Raw genomic sequence first — 20,339 nt, 5'->3', positions numbered from 1 at the left:
TTGTTTTTCACTTAGTGATTAAAGAAATAATTTTAAGTGTATTGTGATATTTTTTCTATTTTTTAAAAATATTTAAATATATTAAAAATGTGAAAAAAATAAAGAACAAAAATCAAAAAAGCAAAGTCGGTCAACTTGAGCGGGCTACTTTGGATGGCAGAGTAGCCCGACTCATCTCATTTTACTTCTAACACCTTGTCTTTGTCAACCTTTTATCTCTTCCTTCTTATTCTCCTTCTTTCGAGACCCTCAATTTTGGACTAGACTTAGAAAATCAATTTGGGCCAATGATATTTTATCCCCTTCAATATATATTTTTTATTTTTCGTTTTTATTATATTGATGTATACAAAAAAAAAAAAATATGGGACACAAAACAGTAATTGAATTCTAAAATTTCCGAAATCGAAAATAAATTTTTGAGTTATGAGTGCACACCTGTGTACGTACGGTTGACGTTGTTACATAGATATATGCACGTATGTAGTAAGTAAAACACACGTCATCCTAGTTCTTTGATGATTGGACGAATGACCGAGGTATACGTCACACGTGCGTAGTTAAGGGTATATATAGCACGTACGCTTTTGACAGATAGGACCAAACAGAGACACAGGCAGCAGATTCTGGGCCCCACCCCCACACTCGTGTCAGCACTTATAACTCATCTCATGCACGTGATTCCCACGTGTTGTAACATTGGTACCTCACATATTTCCGAAATTCGAGGTATTTATTTCCTTATAATGTTTGCTTTTTTAATATTCTTATTGAAATCATGCTCCGTATTAAGAGCATCACAAGAATAATGACATGGGGACGTGCCTTTTTTTCTTTTTCTTTTTTGGGCACGTGCCATCAATTAAAGATCTATGCTTCAAAAATTTTGTGTATATAAAATTATCTGAATTGTTAAAAATATTTTTTTATATCTAAATTATTGGAATAAAAATAATATTAAAATAATACTAAATATAATTTTAAGATATGCAAATTGCACTCCCTTTAAAAAAAGAGATTCATTATTAAAAAAATAATTTTTTATGTGAATCTCGAATTTAACTTTTTTTAAAAAAAAAATACACGCGTAGACTTTAGATATCTTAAAACTACAAATATCATTTAAAAAATACGGCATGGCAGGTAGCTAGGAGCACAAGACCCAACTACACATGATTAGGTTATAACCCAAAGAAGCCGTGAGTTGGCAATGCATAAGGTGAGATAAAGAAGGCGAAATGATGTGTTCCCACTAAGAATGAGGAGGCGAATCGACAACATCCATTGAAACAGAAAAAATGGGAGCAGCAATACAGCAGTAGTACTGATGGAGGTCATACCAAACTTTCATTACAATCGAAGAAGCTGTAGTATTCAAGAGATGCATGGTGGGAGGCATTTAATACATTATTAATATTGAAGCAATGTTACGTACAGTCTCTAAATGAAGATTGTATTATAAGTCTAATTAATTTTATCTTTAAATTTTTTTAAATTATAATAATATTCTTATTAAAATTGTACTTTTTTTCATTTAATAATGACCTTACGTATCCAAACCCAAATAAAAACTGCATATAAAATTTATACTAATATTGAGACGTAAAGAATGCACATTCAATATTGATGAAACTGAACATTAATGCACCGATCGAGCACTCGCAAACTGTCTTGATTAAGGGATGAGATTCTTGAAAAGAAGCATTAAATGCAGCCGGCAAAAGTATTAACGTACCCAAAATAGGTCAATGTATAGGATAAAACTCTTGAATTATTCACTTAAAAGATGATCAGTTAGTGCCCTTACTATACATATATAGGTCCACTTACATCAAAGACTCGATCACCCTAAAGAGAGATTTAGATATTGTTCTCAAAAGACATGAATTCGTGATTAGGAACACAGGATCCCACAATATCATTCATGAAGAATTCGGTGGAAGTGCCAATAATTATGGGGTTGGCTGCATGGGCCAACCTGCAAAATCGTCCAACAAGATTTGACTAATACAACAAAAATTACACATTACTAGCCTTGATTAAGCTTAACATGAATAGTCCATGCACGTACATTATCTGAAACCAGAACTAATTATCCAATACATGAATCTACATGATGAGTAAGTCGTTTCATCTTTTGGTTTTCTACTTTAACATATTATCGATTTTTATTTTTTTGTTGTACTTTTTTAGTTCTTATACCAGGGTGGATGGGTACGTATCTAACTGTACTTGTAGTTGTATATAGTGCTGTTTCATGATGATTTAATCGTAATGCATCGATCATTGGGAAAAATACGGATGAGATAGAAAGATGAAAACTTGATTGATGGGCACAAAAAAGAAAGAGGTAGCTGGTGATCAGACACGAGAGATTGTCCGCCCCGCCGGCTGAGTACCGCGTAGAGTTAACGCCTATTTCTTTCTGGGACGTTAATTCTCTTTGTTTGCATGAGGGTCCACCCTCCACCTCCACCTCCACCTTCACCCCTCCAAATCTCTTTTTCGCTTGCACATCACGGGGCCTCCATAAATGTCCTTTGACTCACATGGGGAGAGAGAGAGAGAGAGAGAGAGAGTTTCTTTTTGGTTGGCGTTGGGTGGTCGTAGCGGTGCTGATGGTGATGGGGATTGCAGCCAATGTATTGCTATTAATTATTATGATTATTATTTAGTGTATTTGTGCATGGAATGAGGCGTCTAAAGTGTCATCCTGTCCTATACCTTTTCCTTTTTCTTTTTTATCCATTCACACAGAAAATAAAACAAAAATATAATAGCCAAAAACAAAAAGGGCTATAGGAAATGGGAAATGGGGTTTGTGACGTTTGTCTCTCTCTCTCTCTCTCTCTCCCCCCTATATAATATCTCTGTCTCTCCCTAGCTAGGGTTTGTCTTTTCAGAGTTTTGTTTGGTTGGTGGATCTATCAGATAATTCCCATATCCAAAGTGGATATGTTTACAAGTTTAATGCGTAACAAAGATTGCATTTGGGACAGACCGAAACACACTCCCTCCAGGCCCTCCTCTTGTGCTGTACGTGGCCCCCTCCATCCCAAGATTTCCACAACCACCTTTGTGTCTTCCTTCCTGCCACTCCGAAACCACGATATACATATATTTAAGTACTCATTCCTATATGCCTCCAAACATGTCTTTTATCGTACGTAATATACTCATGTATATATATATATATATAGTACTGTATAGTACTTCCCACCAAGGTCTTGTACATAAATATACTTAATCTTTTAAGAGTTTTTCCTCGCTTTTTTTTTTCACTTTTTTTTTTCCTCTCATCAAATCAACTGCTTTGAGTTAAGTATTGTTGGTGCTTTTTTCCTCTCATGATGATATATATATATATATATATATATCTATATATTAATGTATCTTTGTGTAAAACAAATCGGTATCTTTTGTTGATGCTGTCATAGAATTGGATTTGGTGCCACATCGGTGTTAACACAAGCTACAGTTCTTTTTCTCATTATTATTAGTATTATTTGCCTTTGAGCACAATGGCTACGAAATTGGGTAATGTAAAGATGTAGCTGGTGTTGTCAGAATATACACGTGATGGAAGATTTTTAAATCCCACTAAAGATAAAAGTCACGATAATTGATGAAAGATTTCACATTAGGAAAATACTACTTTATCCTCTTATTTGTGCAGTTCTATTTGATCGTTTGATAAATAATTTTTTTTATTTTTATTTAATGATTAAAAAAATAATTTTTAAGTGTATTAAGATTTTTTTTATTTTTTAAAAATATTTAAATATATTAAAAAAAATATGAAAAAAAATCCAAAAATCAAAGGTGGTAAAGTTGAACGGTCTACTCTTGGCAGCAGAATAGTCCGACTCTTCATATTATTGTATTATTTTTAACTTTATATTTAAAATTTTAGACTAAAATGGTGTGTTAAGAATTTGGAAGAAAGTGATCCCTCCATGGGAATAACACTCGTTGAACATAATACTCAATCCAACTCAAAATAAATAACTAGGTGTTTTTTTCTTTTTTGGGCACAAAAGGGCAAATTGGTATCTATCAGAGGTGTAAGCTCAAAAGGTATAGTCGACGTAAGGAAAATCGTGTTATGATATAAGATTTGGTCTCTAAATGAGAGAATCAAGTTCGAATCCTCCACTCTTATAGATAAAAAATAATAATAATAATAATAAAAATAAAAAGATATAAAGAAAATCATAACCGTGAATGATCTCGAGACGAATTTGAGCCATAGTTTGATCTCAATCCCACTAAACTGTGACCCGTCAAGAAAACTATTTCTTTAGAGTGACTGTTATAGCTATAAGCCAGAATGACCCTCCATAATAATTTAGTTTTTCAAACTTTATTGGGTTTGTTTCGATATTTTAGTATATTATATATAAGGATGAATAGTACCGTGGCTATCCCTAAATGATACAAGGCAATATATATAAACGCAAAAATAAAATAATGTTGTTTGCATGTTGTGGGGATATTTCTAGATGCATTAAAGGGGCGGAATTAAGCTGAACCTAGCAGCCTTCATGATCTAGTGGTGTCAATTTTTTCCTGGTGATGACATGGAAAGGAGCTGATTACTACAGCTCAAGCATGCAAAGGAAAGATTAGCTGAGCGGGCGATGAGACTTTTTGGATGTTTGAGGGTTTATTATTTTAGGGTTGTTTTCTGTTGTTTTGTGAGGAAATGAAGATTCGGTAGACAGAGTAAATAGTTGTTTGTCTCTCCAAAGCCTTTATGCAGTGTGAATGAGCTTTCTTTCCCCTTCTTTCCTTTATTTTTTTTGTCATCTTCTCAATGAAAAGAGCAACATTATTTACAACCATTCATCGATCAGTCCTTCCTGTATTTAAAACTCGAAAAACATGCTGCATGGTGTACAGACGCTATAGAATATCTGACAATGACAAAATGACCGCGGTGATTCGCTAGCTTAATATTGCTACCTGCAGACTTCTCATACACACATATATTATATATATAAATATATCCTTGTACACCATTCTCAACATAAGAGTATTGATATATACATTCTCGATATAAAATTTTATGTAGTCTTATATATATTTCAATTATTTGAAAGAAAAATCATATCAAATGTGTTATTATAATATATATATATATATATATTTATATATATATATTTGATAAGGGGGGTGGGGGGTTTGAATCCAGATTTTTTATTTGGAGAACCGGGCTATATACTATCAGGCTATTAGGCTCTTGGCGCGCAGGTTCCGATCGAAATGCACGATAGCAGCCATTGTTGTGCTAATCAAATAATGTAAAGATAAACATGCGCAACCATGCATATAAAAGAGTCCACAAATCTCGCTGAAGCCGTTGATAATGTTGTCTTATAATACGTCTAGATCATTATTGACAATAATTACACACACAAAAAAGTTATTCTCTTTGAGACATAGTTCTTATTAAGATACTTCTTTGCTCTTTGATATTTTACATCGATGGCTAAAAAGAAGATGGGTTTGCAAAATACACGTCTAACAGTGAGAAAAAGTGTGGGGGAAAAGCAAGGCCATCATCATTACATGAGAAAAATGAATGCAAGAGGACAATCTAATTGATGAATCCTTTACCCCACCCACACACACACATACAGCACATACAGATCAGAGGCTTTTTCTTTTCCCAATTTAAAAACAGTGTATAAAATGATAAGCCACTTTAGGCAAATTAGCCCCCATTTTGGACTCAACATTCCTGTCCTCTGCTATAAACTTCATTCACATTTTGCTTGCCCCATTATTACAAGCTAGCTTGGATATGTTGTTTTGTTAGCATTTGTGTTACATGATATACATAATATCTAAATCAAAGGTTGATCTTAATCATGCCAAGGAAGAAAATTCGGTGCATACATGCCATAACAGGTAATATATTGTTTCCTTTGGATGTCACAAGTGATCACGCCATGAATAAGATCATGATTTTGTCTCGTTTGTTTTCGCAGATGAGTTGAGATTAAAGTTAAAAAATTGAATAAAATATTATTAAAATATATTTTTTTAATATTATTTTTGTTCTAAAATTTAAAAAAGTTGAATTGTTTATTTTATTTTGTGTGAAAATTTGATAATGTTGTAATAATGAGATGAGATGAGTTAAGATAAACTGTGAAAACAAACGAGGCGGATGTACTATATATATTATCAACAACACCTTCATAAAAAATATTATCAAATTTAAGAAAAAAACTATATTCTTTTTGTATTTACTGTGGTTATAACATATTGTCAAAATTAGATATGGAAAAATATTATAATAGTCACTGATCTTGTACTATAATTTGAGTGGTTATTCAAAGGCAGGCCTTAATTGGACTACACGTTCTCTATGAGGCTGTGTGCAAAGTGGCCATAATTAGATTAATCGTGTGGAATACGGCCACACATGGGGTAGGTTTATCATGGGCCATTGGTAGCAGTCCTAAAATTCCTCATGGTAAAACCTATCATAGGCTTTTGTAAAACTGCATGATTATTCAAGCAGAGTGAAGGAATCCCAAGAAAGATAGATCAGTTTGGAGGAGCAGTGCATTTATTTTGCTAAAGCAACAAGACGACATCAAAAGGGAAAACAAGAGGCTAATTCTAGGCAATAGGCATACATAACTTTCTTAGGGATTTTCTAATATTCCAAACAGATATTTAGTGGATGTTATTCTAAGCGTATAGAGTGCTTCATTATTCACTGGCATGCCTTGAAACCTACAAAAAAAAAAAAAAAAAAAAAAAAAGAGGTTTCTGTATATTTTTTAATGTTAGAATTGCATGAAAATCATCAGTAGCAATGGATTTTAAAGGTGAAGGGATAGGGAAAAGAAAAGATGGTCCTTGCTTTTTCTTTTTATTTTCCCCTTCTTTTCTATATATATATATATATTTTTTTAAGCTAAAGTGCAGAGAGTGAAGAATTTAGAGTTGGAAAGGATGATGAAACGAGAGGGGGGAAAAAGTGTTCCCACGAGAAAGATCTAAATTTTTTTATTTTTTCTTTCTGGGAAATTCTTTTAGGCATATAGATCCCAGTCTGTTGATTTCTGTGCAACTTGACCTCCTTTTTCCCTTCACTTTCTTTATTGTCTGTCGTGCTGTAAGTTTGTTTCATATTTTTGGTCTGGAAGTGATAAAAAGATCATGGCTGGCTAGTCATTCGTTTTGAGAGCAATGCTACTGATCTCATCGTCAATCTTCATATATACTTTGAATCGTTGATTTTAATCACTTGAATGAAAAATAATTCAAAATGTAATACATCAAGCGACTGAATCGTTGATTTTTCAGGCTGAACATGGGCTGCGTCAAGGTTCTTACTTCTTAATGAAGCTGCCATTAGGTTACTCTTCCTGACCCATAATTACGACCCAAAAAACACAAAACAACAAAAACTGGTCTATAATCTCGCCACCATATAGAGGCTTTCTTTCTTTCATGTGTCCAATGATTTTATATTTTTCATAATTCATTTCAAATATCTCAAGAATGACCGATCACCTTGCTAATCTCATTCATTCATTCATTCACATTAATAATTCAATACATTTTCTCATCCCAGCTTCGCTGAGAAGCATGGAAGCAAAGGCAATTCCATGGTGATTATTTACAAGACTTGAGGATGGCTGGTTATGTGAGGAAAACAGACTTTAGTTAGTTGAGGTTTTCCTTCAGCCTTTCGTGAGAGACTTCCTGAAAACCCACTCTGCTTCCACAAGAATCATTATTCCTAGATTGCATCAATCTGGCCAGTGAATTGACTTTCCCTGTAATTGATTGAAGTAGTTCGGCTGCCTCATCATATAACTTAGCCCCCCTTTCTCCTGAGAACTCTTCTCTGGAACCCAAAATTCCTAATGTCGAAAACAAATCGACTGTGTTCTCAGCTGCAGCATTCAAACTGAGTAATGCTTCCTTGCATGCAAGTATTCTTTTATCGACCTCGCTTTCTATGGGTGCACATTTCTTCTGGTCTCTGACTTCTGTCAATTTGAAGTTTTTTGAACTTCCCATGACGGGGCCTTTGGCCAATTCACTTTCTGAGGAGGTGAAACTTGGTCTCAGCATGCTTTGGACTGAGTTCTTCTCGTCCTGCAGTTGTCACCATAGCAGCACCATTAACATACGATGATCCAAAGTTGTCATTTTTCAAGTAATATGACAGTGCTCTCAGAAACAATATGGATCATCATGATATTTTAAAAAACAAATTGAGTTTATCGAGATAGATTTAGATAGATTTTAAATTACACTCTGCTACCAACTGATTAACAAGATAGCATTTCATGTTCTTCACCAAACAGACTATCTCAACTGACAACTTTTGACATGCTTCAGGTGGTTTAAAATATTATGGAAAATCCCCTACTAAATGAAATCTTACCAGACCATAACATTACCTTTGGTAAGTCAGTATTTCAGTAATAGACAGACCTATTTACACCTACCATTTTCTGTTGTTCCAAGACATGGAATGATGCATCTTCAAGTCTGACATGCATAGCAGCTTCTTCCTGGCAGTTCAAGGTTTTGCCAGCTAATTCTAGAACTGGAGTGCCAAAAAGTTGAGTGCGGTCTCCAAGATAATCCCGATGCACAACATATTTCGTGGAGTACCTTCTCCTCGCTGATGATTTTCTTATCTCTGTCTGTGTAAAGATAAACACTACACATCAGTATAATACTCCCAAAGCTTCATATCAAAATTACTCAAGAGTCAACTTTATGACGTTCCCTTTTCCTGGGCCATCCAACACCGTCCTGAGCTGTCTTCTGTAAAAAATTTCATTCATTCTTTCTTTTGCAAGGTATCATTTTTTCACTCCTGTGACTACAAGTTTTCCGGGATAACCTTCCTTTGGATAACTGGTTACTCACACCCGATACACTTCAGAAGTATATAAAAAGAAAAATATTCTAAAGACTAATATGTGATCTTAACCAAACTCCTTTGTCTTGACAAATTTTCAAGATTGAGTTGAGTTACAAGCAATGCCAACAATTTAGAAGTTTAGAAGTGTTGTGTCGAATGTTTACCAGAACTGGATGTAAAACTCCACCTTAATAAGAAATTGATAATAAATAAAAATAAAAAAACTGTAAAAGTTTCTCTGAAATTCATAAGAAATGGTTTAAGACGATATATTGCTTCAAAGATTCAGGACCACTGCCCTCCCCCCACCCCATTCCCAACACTAATAATAATAAAGAAAACTAAAGAAAAGTCAGACTTATCAGCTAACATTGCATGCAAGATTACCAACCTTGTGTGTTGTTGATAAACTGCCAAAGTGTTGTCTGAACAGATCACTTTCTTCAGACTCCGCGTCGCAAATCTTAACATCCATATTTACTTGCAATTCACTTCCAGTTTTAATTGAATGCAAATTCTCTGAAACATCACGGGCAACTACCTCATGGCATTTAGTTGTATTATGTGTGTCAAGTTGACCACCATTCTTTAAAGAGCATTGACCATTACCAGCTACCTCATCCACATCTTTTCCTGCAAAAAAGTCATCATTTGAAGAGCAAAAAAAGAACCATATGTGACTCAGATTATTGTCAATATTATATCTATCTACGTCCTTGTGCTCAATATTCTGAATTTGACTAGACACTTGGCATCCAAAACTGGGGATTTAGTTCCTTTTCAGTTAGTTAAAATTGCCATTGTGTGAGAAACTGCCATGTGAACATAATAAAATAACTAAATAACTAAATAACATTAAATTCAACAGGAACGAATGTAAGGGTTTCAGCCACACTAAAGTATTATATCATGTGAACATGGGGGTTCATCGGGTTCATCCTTACTCAAATCTGATGAAGATAGTGTCATATTTGTGTCCATTAAAGTCCGCATCTCAGGTGAATTAAGTAGATCCAGACACACAGTATAAATGGAGCGCCAACGCTTGTCCATGGAAAACATGCTGAAATGCAATTACAATACTGTGAGTGTGAAAATTAGCTGTAATTCCTGACAATAGAAGAAAGATATAGTCAATTGCATGCTGACCTAGGAGTTTCTTGAGGTATTGGAGAACTTTCACTTTTGTTAGTATTGGGAGAACTTTTGGGCAAGCTACTGATGCATGACTCACTGCCTCCCATATATAAAATTTGAGCTTCAGGGGACATGGAAGCATATCCATGGCCATCACCAACTGGAGAGAAATATTTCTGGTCTACTTGCTAGCATAGTCAGAGGGAAGCATGGCAGAGAAGGAATAAAATCAGAACCAAATTACAATAACCTGCTAGAGGATGAACTACACAAATATGAATCAAAGAACAGAAGTTAGGTGGTTCCATGAAATCAGAATATTGATGACAAAATAGGGCATGCAAATACCTGGGATAAAGTGAACTTAAGCTCAGTAGGGACAATATCAGAGATTTTTACTTTGGCCTGTGCCCATCTTGGAAGTCTAGAAATACTAAATTTAAATGTCGAGGTCTCTCGATGCCCCTCACTTTGACAAGGGATTTTTTTTCCTGTCTGGTTGGAGTTCCCCCGCAACAACACATCTACAGCATTGATTCTGCTTTGCTCGTCCTTCTCTTCATAAAATAATATTTGACTAAAATCTACTGACTGAGCCAAGCTTGATGGAGACAATGAACCTAAATTTTCCTTCATTTTCTGCAGCATTCTAGAAGACAAAGGAGCAGGCACTTTCCATACAAATATACAACCATCACCACCTACCTGAATGAATCGATAAAATTACAAGCACACATATGGTGGAAAAAAATGAAAGGCTAACACCAATCAGCTGCTTCACATTTGAAATTTGAAAATTTTTAACACTTCATTATGATCTCAATTGTAACTAAGAAATTTCTTTAAAAAGTGCACAAAAGTGGGGGCAGCACAACCCTAATACATGGAATGCGTACAAGATATACAAATCTAGAATCTAAAATATCAATAAACTCCCACAAATTTGAGTAATAAATAACTTGGAACTGCTGTTCAATTATTGAGACAATGCAATAACAAAAACCTCAATTTCAGCATGGGTAATATACACCCCTCAACATATTAAGTTAGTTCCTCTCTCTAAGTACAGATACATAAGGGAGCTACCTCCAGATTTTGACACCATAATGTGTTTGAAAATGCTCCTTTCAACGTGCCAGTAAATCAAACACCAGTTTGAGCATAACCCACGAACCCCAAACAGGTCAAACACCAATGAACACACTCGAACAATTAAATACAAGAATTGTAAGACTAGTTTGCATGGGAGGTGAAGTTTCCTACCCCCTTCATGTACTAATTACTAAGAGTATGTAGCCTGGCCAGGGATACTTTTGAGCTAACTAAGAAGTACAAAGTCTTCACATAGCATTAGCATAGAATGCATCCATCCACATGCTCGTGTTATAAGAATTGGATTAAACATAGCAGAAACTCACAGATATTATATGCTTGCAGTCAGGTACAAAGATGACACCAGTTATAACTTCACCATGTCCCATGGCTTGAGCAACCATCTCTCCGCTGATAAAGTCATATACAGAGATGGACTTGTTAGAGTAGGAGCAAACCAGATAGCTGCCGCTTGGGTCCATAGTAACCTGCAAACATTAGCAGCTTTCATTAAGAGGACATGAGGATGGTCTGATGCTTTGCTGACAAAGGAGATATCTCACCTTAATCGGCTCTCCAAAATCTTTATCATGCCTGAATGATCTAATTAGCTTCCCAGCAGCAATGTCGAATGTGTTTATCTTCTTATCCTACAAGTGAAGGTACTAAATCATCAATTCCATATACTGGAGTTCAAAGAGTGGGGAATCTGCCAGTGATACCATGAGGCTAATGAACCAAGTTGAAACTTTATTCACATGACCTACAAGGGACCATTTCTAATTCAATCAGCGTATAATAAAATTTATACTTGATGTTTACCTGCCCAACTGTAACAACAGTCTCCGCTGCTGGATCTACAGCCATATCATACACAGTTCCAAGAGATGCCATTAGATGATGATGACGCGAAATCATATGACCACTATCTGTTGTAGCAACATCACGAAACACCAAAGACCTGTATGACCACGATCAGCTGTATGGCTAAAATCTACTAGCTGAGCCATGATGTCATACACAATTACAAGTATAAAGCTTCATTAAAAAGCAAAAGGCTTGAAAATAGCACTTTTTGATATTTTATAATCATTAGCAAAACATGCAAAAAAAAAGATACATTTTAAATGTCGTACAAAACTTAGATACAATTTGAAAAAACAAAGAATAAATTTCAGGCAATTTCTTATAACCATTTCACTTTAAGGCTCCAAAGGTTCCATGATGTATATGAAAACAGAACTTGTAGGACATACCTATCAGCACTGCAACTGAGAATCTTACAGCCATTGCAAGCAATCTTAACAGAAGTCACAGCAGCTGAATGATCATCGATGCTCTCAATAAGATCAAAATTCCTGACATAAAGATAAGCCTATTAATGCAACCCAACAAACTAGAAATGGCTAAAAGTTGTGCAGTCAAACCTTTTGACATCATAAAGATGGATCATTCGATCCCGGCCCCCTGACACAAGGAAGGACTGGCTATCCATGGCTTCTTCAGAAACTCTTTTGCTTGAGAGGCTAAAGCTCAATGAGAGGATCTCTGCGTCATGAGCACCCTGCCACAATTTGAAATAATTATATATCTATGAAGCACTAGTCTTAAACGTCTGTCATATAAAGCATAATCTTTGTCTCCAAGTTACATTTTTTTTTTTTTTTTTGCAAAAATATTTCTAAATGGAATCTAGGTGCCTGTTTTTACCTGAAAGCAGGTATATTCAGAAGTTTGTAGGTTATAGATATGAAGGTTTCCTTCACAATCACCAGCACTGAGAAACTTGCCATCTGAACTAATTGCCAAAGACCGAAATTCTTGAGTGCCAACACCCGCCTCCACAGAATCACGTTCAAAAATCCCTGCACTTACTGCAGCAGGATATGTCAAGATACAATCAGAAAACTATAAGGTTCAGATACAGTACAAATTATTAAAATTGCATAAGAGCTTAAAAGTAACCAAACACCATGTTTGCAAATGTAAGTAAAGGGCCTCACGAGCATGACAGTTACCTAAATGTGTTGTACCCACAGGTCCAAAATCAAGAGAATGATGGTTTGCAGCATCTTCTGATGGATTAGGTTGCAAAAAAAGATCCCATAACCTTATAGTGCCATCTGCCGAGCAAGTCGCAAAAGAAACTCCACCAGAACAACCTCTTGCCACACATGCAAGAGATGGATCATGCATGTTTTCACAACAGAGATTCTTGATATCCCATATGCATGCAGAATGTGAAACTAGCACACAACAACGGGTTGCCTAAAAAGTTGCATAAAGGTTTAGTAGCAGTAGGCGTGATCTATGTATAAGCTCCAAAAAATAACTCGGGCTAAACTGGAGAATCAAAAACCCATATGAAATATAAAGAAGGAAAATATTATCAATGTGGTCTTTGGAGAACGAATGAAAATAAATGGAACATTAGATCAAATATTATAATAAATCACCTGATTCACATCATGAATGTCCCAAAGATAGAGACTATGGTCTTCATAAACAACAACTGGCCAAGCATAAAGATAGAAAGATTAAGGTGCAAGTTCAGGTGAAATCCCATGATCAAGATATTTTAAAGCTTTAATGCTCACCAAGCTTATCTGAGGTTGAAAACTGACAAGCAATTGCATCTGGAAGAGCAGGAGAAATTTGAATACCCTTTTCAGCAGATTTAGAACAGCAAACGACATCAATTTCTCCTAGGCTTTTTTTGGACTTTGAATATATAACACTTCCTTCATATTTGAGAGTTTCACTGGCTAAGAGTTGTACTATTCCATCACTGCATGCACAAGCAACTAGCTTGTTTGATGAAGATACTGAAAAACCTTTTCGTACCTGAAAAATATGTTTTGAAAGTTGTGGGAAAGTTAGAGAGGATCAAGTGGTTCAATTAATGAGATTTTTCTAACAAGTGTAGGACAGACATTCCTGATGTTCGACAAAAGCAACCAACAACACTCTTATGGTTGTCACTTTAGCCTTGTTGGATGCCACATTTGTGGAGGTGTCCATATCAGAACCAAGTTTCATTTCCCAAGATGTCACCATGTTGAGGACCTTTTTATTTATGCAGCCAACCAAGTATGTGTACTAATAAGAAAAGAGATTTAAGAAATCTTTGTCGAGACAACAAATTTTTTTTTTTTTTTTTTTTTTTTTTGATAAGTAAGAAAGATGATTTTATTAATCGAATGAAATAGGCAAAACCCATGTACACAAGACGTATACAAAAGAAAGCACCTAAATACATTCTAGGACGTAGAAAACGACAACAAAAAATCATGAACTGAAGCTGCATTAATCACTGGAGCAGAAAACCATTGCAACAAAGACTACACAAAAAAAATTCCGAATTTCCTCCAAGGTGCACTCCTTATCATTAAAACACCATTCGTTCCTTTCCCACCAAATGCACCACATAAGACACAAAGGAACCATCTTCCACACAGCAGCCACTTGGGAGCAACTATATAGCCCGTTTCAACACGCAAGAAGATCCACCACTCTCAAAGGCATCACCCAAGCCAACCCAACTCTGCTAAAAACTCCATCCCACAAAGCCTTTGCCACCACGCAATGCAAAAGTAAATGATCCACAGATTCTCCATACTTCTTACACATGAAACACCACTCCATAACAAAAAGGCCACGCTTCCTCAAATTATCCATCGTCAAAATTTTTTCAAGCGATGATGTCATATAAAAAAAGCGACTTTGGAAGGCACATGGGACCTCCAAATACACTTCCAAGGAAAAGGAAGACTTGCTGAACAGTCAACACCTTATAATATGACCGAACCAAAAACTTTTTACTTCCCATAGGCTTCCACAACATTCTATCCCTCTCATTACCCCCAATACTCAGGGAATATAGGAAGCTGAAAAAAATCTGAAACATCATCAAGTTCCCAAACCTGTACAGCTCTAGTAAAACAGACATCCCACTGCAAGGATCCATTAGAACGGACTAAAAAATCAGAAACAGATGTGTGCCAATCAGATACCATACGGAAAATAGCCGGGAACACCCTATTAAGGGCCTGATCACCACACCAAGCATCAAACCAAAAACAGATCCCCCTCTCCAACAACATAGTTAACATGTTTAACAAAGCTCTCCCAAGCCTTTCTAATAAACTTCCAAAGACTCACACCATAGGCCCCCCTAGCCTCCTTAGAACACCAACAGGGAAAATATAATGTTATCTCTCTGTGAATTTAGAACAATTTCCAACAGGGAACTTCCTGTGTCCGTATAAACCAGCTAAGTATATATCATGTTTCTAGGCACACCGAGTTTATATAAATCAGCTAAGTAGATAGCATGTTTCTAGGCATCCCAAGTTCATATAACCTATTATTCTGAAACAAAAATCGGCACCCCGAGTTCTATCATGAGAATATTACAGTCAAACATACCTTTAAATCGAATGATTTTCTCAGTGAGAATCCTGAATGTACGAGGCACAGAACACCTGTAAACAATGAGAAAGGAATAGACTCGTGAATCATTCCAAAAAACTTGAATGCAGGGGGACTATTAGATGAAATTCAACCTGTCCCGGTCAGTGCATAGATAGGAAAAAGGTCGCTAGCCTGTTCACCGTTTACAAAACTACCACCACTCCAGAAACGGGACGTAACAGATACGAATGAGCTTCCTTTCTGAGGTCCAAGGTCAACAGGCTTTCCATGGATTGCCAGTGATCCTGTCCCTGCATTTAGGCGAGTCCTTGGAGATGATCCAACTTTCCAGAACTTCAAATGCTTCTTCCCAGCAGTAACAATGAATTTTGCATCTCTTGAGAAGTTAACAGAAGAGACCGCAGAACAAGATGAATTTGCTTTAAGCTTAGTAACCAACGTTCCACTCCGCCAATCCCAAAGGTATATGTATCCCCCAACAGACACAAGATGTTTTCCTAGGAAAAGTATTTCAGACAGAAAAAATGATAAAATATAAATAAAAAATAGCATTTAATATTATAACAAAAAAACCAAGCATAGATTGATTGATTCTACTAACCATCAGGTGAGAAAGCAATGCATGCAACCCCATAGAGATGACCTTTTAATTCAGATACAAAAGCCTGAGAGGTGCAGTCCCACACTAGCACGGCAGGTTGAGGCCCTGACTGGAGAACCATATTAGATGATGCACGTACAGAACATAATAGAAGTAAGTCATATGCAATTCCCAAGTCTGTTCCACATCAATAAGCAGATAAACAAGCAAACATTTTTTTAGCCAACAGAATGATTGATTAAGTATCCATTTGTTTCAATTCAGATCGAATTCCTGAAATCTTGACATTGATGTACTCAATGTTCTTGCATCTTAAATTTGTAACAGGTTCTGAAATTATTCAATGGTCCCATTAGATACATCCCTCAATCCATACATTAGAAGCCCCAAGAAATATACCGACAAAAGTCCTACAAACCATATGGGATTGAAACACGGACACACTATCTTCTAATTTGCAGTAACCACTTCAATAGCTATCACTTTTCAGAAAAAACGGATATTGATTTTCAAAGTGTACCTCTCCAGCTGCGACAAAACGCCCATCCGTTGACATTGCAACACAGCTCAAAGGCTTAGGCAATCGATGAGACACCGTGAGGTGAGACTGAGTGCCTGAACCCACATTGTAAACCACCACGACACAACCCGCCATGTAGGCAAAATTCGCGGACGAGATGTTCGAAGCCAATCCATTTCCATTCTTCGTCGTCAACCCTATAATCTCTTCCAAAACTAGCTGCAGAAAGTGAATAAAAAAAAGTAGGAACAACCGTGCAGAATAGCAATTTAGTTAGGCCCTGATTAAACATAATGTTCAGTAGCAGAGAGAAAAGAAAACGCAAGGAAGCCTTCTAGAAAATTTCATGATAATGTGTTTTTTCTATTCTGATCGGTATTCTCGGAAAACAAACGGAGGGGGTTAGGGTTTAAAGGTGATGGATATAATAAATGAATGAAGAAATGCTGTATGCATACCTTTGATGATTTATCATGTTTCTTGAGCTTGCGATGCGTTTTCATAGTGAGTGGAGAAAGCCCTAATTGCAAATTAGAGAGACAGGAATAAGATAGAGCTTCGACTGAAACGAGAGAGTTTGAACTTCGGAGTTTGAAGTTGTTCAGTTCTCTTGGCCGTTACATGCTTTCAGATCTCAGAGAGGCGGTAATTCGGGCAAAATGAAGTTTGGAATAGTGGGACCCACTACTTATCCCAGCCAAAAATATCTTAGGAGTGGTTTGAATTCATAGATGTTGAGATGGATTGAGATAGTTTTTAAATAATAGAATAAATGTTAAATTATTTATTATATTTTATATGAGAATTTAAAAAAATTATTTTAAAATTTAAAAAAGTTAAATAATGTGCGATAACATGTTCTTTTTCTAAAAAAATTTTTCTAAGACCAGCTGACAAAGGTTTAAAAAATCGTTTGAATATTAAGTTGAGATAATTTTAGATGAATTAAATAAAATATTATTTTAAATTTTAAAAAAATTAAAATATTTATTATATTTTATATAAAAATTGTAATAATGATATAAGATAAGATGAGATCGTTTATCTATCTAAACAAGTCTTAAAAGATAAATAATATTTATAATTGTAAAACATTCAAGTATCACGTAATTTTTTTAAATAAAATTAAGTAAATATGAGATTCATACAAGTGTCACGTAATGTTTTATACTTGTAGTTGTAAAACATATAAGTGTCGTATAATAGTGAATCTCACTGTTTTTTTAAAAAATGTGTAACGCTTATACAATTAATGAATGCATCTAACATTATTCGGTTTAAAATGACAAAATGAATGTAATGCATTTTAAAATGTTAAGGAACTTGTACAAATTATTTTTAAAAAATAAATAGTCAAAACATATTATATCAATCGGTTTCAATCGGTTTGGTCAAAAATGAAATAACATGGGTCCGTTTTCAACTCCAAGCATAAATCATAAAAACCTCAAACCAAGCTACAATATTCTAAACGCCAATCCAATGCCATCCAATTGATTTTTTTACTAATATACACTTAGAGAGTATAATCATTTGCATGGTCCGACGGCGACGACAGCTTCTAAGAAGCACAATCTCAAAATAAAAGCATAGATAAAAGAATAAAATTACTATACTTCCCAACTTTGACCGCTCCATTTGACCACTGGTCAAATTTTTTTTTTTTTTTTACTTAATGATTTTAACTGTATTGATATAATTTTTTATTTTTTAAATATATTTAAATATATTAAAAAAAGTTAAAAAAAAAAGACACGCACAACAGTAAGAGTGGAGCGGCATAATAGCCCCACTCTGGATAAAATATGTTCATAGAGGGATTCTATTAGGTATGTACAAAAGTTTAGTTAATATATTTGAACTTGAAGCCTTGCCTCTCCACCTATTTTCATAAGCGGTAGTGATAGGATTACTATTCTCTTACTATCCATTTATTACTTATAGTGTATTTGAAGTTTTTTTATTTTTTTATCATTTTCTTTTAAGTATTTTTTTAACATCCTTAATCATTAAGAAAAAACTAAAAAAATATATATATATAATTTTACTAATAATCACTTCCTTAACCATTAAGTAAAATTAAAATTAAAAGAAAAATCAAATACAAAAAGAATAGTAAATAGATAATAGGAGGATAGTAGCTATATCATTATCCATATATGTAGTGATAGGCTTACAACCCAATCACAATTAATTTACCATTTTTAATAAAATAGTATATTTTAAATATTTAACAAACATCAAATCAAAACAAAATTCAAACTAAAATTTAAAAAAATATATTATTTTAATTTGTAGTTGTTAATAAATTGTTAACAAGTAGTAGTCATTTTTTTATACATATATACAATTTGAGAAATGCTACTATACCATCTAAGTTATATCGCTTACTTTGTTCCATTAACGTGGCAATACCACGTAGTTCCATGTAGCTTATTAAAAAAATTAAAGATAAAGAATATATATTTAAAACAAAATGACATATAAAAATACAAAAAATGAAAAGACTAAAATTCTAAGTTTCTTCTAACCTTTTATGATTGTGTTTTTATTTTTATTTTTTAAAAATTTTATTTACCTTCCAATCATCCGCACTAGGGGATAATAAAATGACAATAATTAAAAGACTAGTAATGCTATTTTGCTTCTTTTAATGGAGTAGGGGGGACGCGAAGGCAGATTTGTGAAGGATTAGGTAGTGGGGCTTCATGGAAGTGCAAAGCTAGGACACATGGTGTTCAATATTAGAATGTTCGCCACATTCTTGAAAATTCTCAAGTTAGGGTAATATTTTTTCAAAATCATTGTCATTTAAAGATCCTAATATTTAAGAATTAATAAAAAAAAATCAAATTTGTGTTCATATATTGTAAATTGTTCAAACCTATTTTTGCCACTTTTCTTTCATTGGATTTTATTTATTTTTGAGAAATACTTTAGTCATAAAGAAATTACACAAAAATAAATTTACAAACTGATGTAGTTTGATGTAGTACATCATATTATAAAATTATTTTTAATATAAAGTAGATCTAACGTATTATATAAAATTATGTCAATTTATAAATTTATTTTTATATAATCTTTTTATATCTATATAAGTTCTCTTTATTTTTTATACGACTTTTCATCTATCCACAACTTTCATTAATTTTTTGCCACTATTGATTTATTTGGAAAACCTTTGGTCTTCCTACAACAGTCAAAACCTATCCGTCAAATTCATTTTCTAAGTGACACGTTGTCTTTTTTAACATAATTTTTTTATTATTTTAAAAGATGAGGACTTAACTTTTAATAAACCACGCGGTGGTGGTACCACGTAATTTATTAAAAAAAAATACAAACATATAAGAGATAGAGCAAATTTAGGATTTGTTTGAACGATGAAATAAGATGAGATGAGATAATTTTAAATGAATTGAATAAAATATTATTAGAATATTATTTTTTAATATTATTATTATTTTGAGATTTAAAAAAATTAAATTATTTATTATATTTTAAATAAAAATTTAAAAAAATTATAATAATGAGATGAAATGATATAAAATGAATAATAAGAATTTCTATAAGTTTCAATATTAAAAACATGGATGCAAAAAAAACCATTTCAATACGATAAAAAGGGGAAGAAAAATGGTAGA

At 34.1% G+C, this 20,339-nt stretch overlaps 1 protein-coding gene across 1 annotated transcript; it reads right to left on the bottom strand.

Moving 5' to 3' along the window:
* Positions 1–7,537: 7,537 nt before the first annotated feature.
* On the bottom strand, positions 7,538–17,346 carry LOC121266401 (mitogen-activated protein kinase-binding protein 1). Its single transcript, XM_041170217.1, has 20 exons — positions 17,151–17,346; positions 16,693–16,911; positions 16,173–16,281; positions 15,703–16,068; positions 15,566–15,621; positions 13,735–13,981; positions 13,594–13,649; positions 13,156–13,405; positions 12,848–13,011; positions 12,565–12,701; positions 12,394–12,495; positions 11,960–12,098; positions 11,701–11,787; positions 11,464–11,625; positions 10,394–10,750; positions 10,058–10,233; positions 9,853–9,971; positions 9,300–9,541; positions 8,484–8,684; positions 7,538–8,127 (listed from the first exon to the last, which is right to left on the bottom strand). The coding sequence occupies exons 1-20, from the start codon at positions 17,193–17,195 to the stop codon at positions 7,690–7,692; spliced, it is 3,672 nt and encodes a 1,223-aa protein (XP_041026151.1). The 5' UTR covers positions 17,196–17,346; the 3' UTR covers positions 7,538–7,689.
* Between the last annotated feature and the right edge of the window lie 2,993 nt (positions 17,347–20,339).

Source organism: Juglans microcarpa x Juglans regia, chromosome 5D (assembly GCF_004785595.1).
Source record: "Juglans microcarpa x Juglans regia isolate MS1-56 chromosome 5D, Jm3101_v1.0, whole genome shotgun sequence".
Taxonomy (NCBI): Eukaryota; Viridiplantae; Streptophyta; class Magnoliopsida; order Fagales; family Juglandaceae; genus Juglans; species Juglans microcarpa x Juglans regia.
Note: the sequence above shows the minus strand (reverse complement) of the source record. Positions and strands in the feature narration are given on the sequence as shown.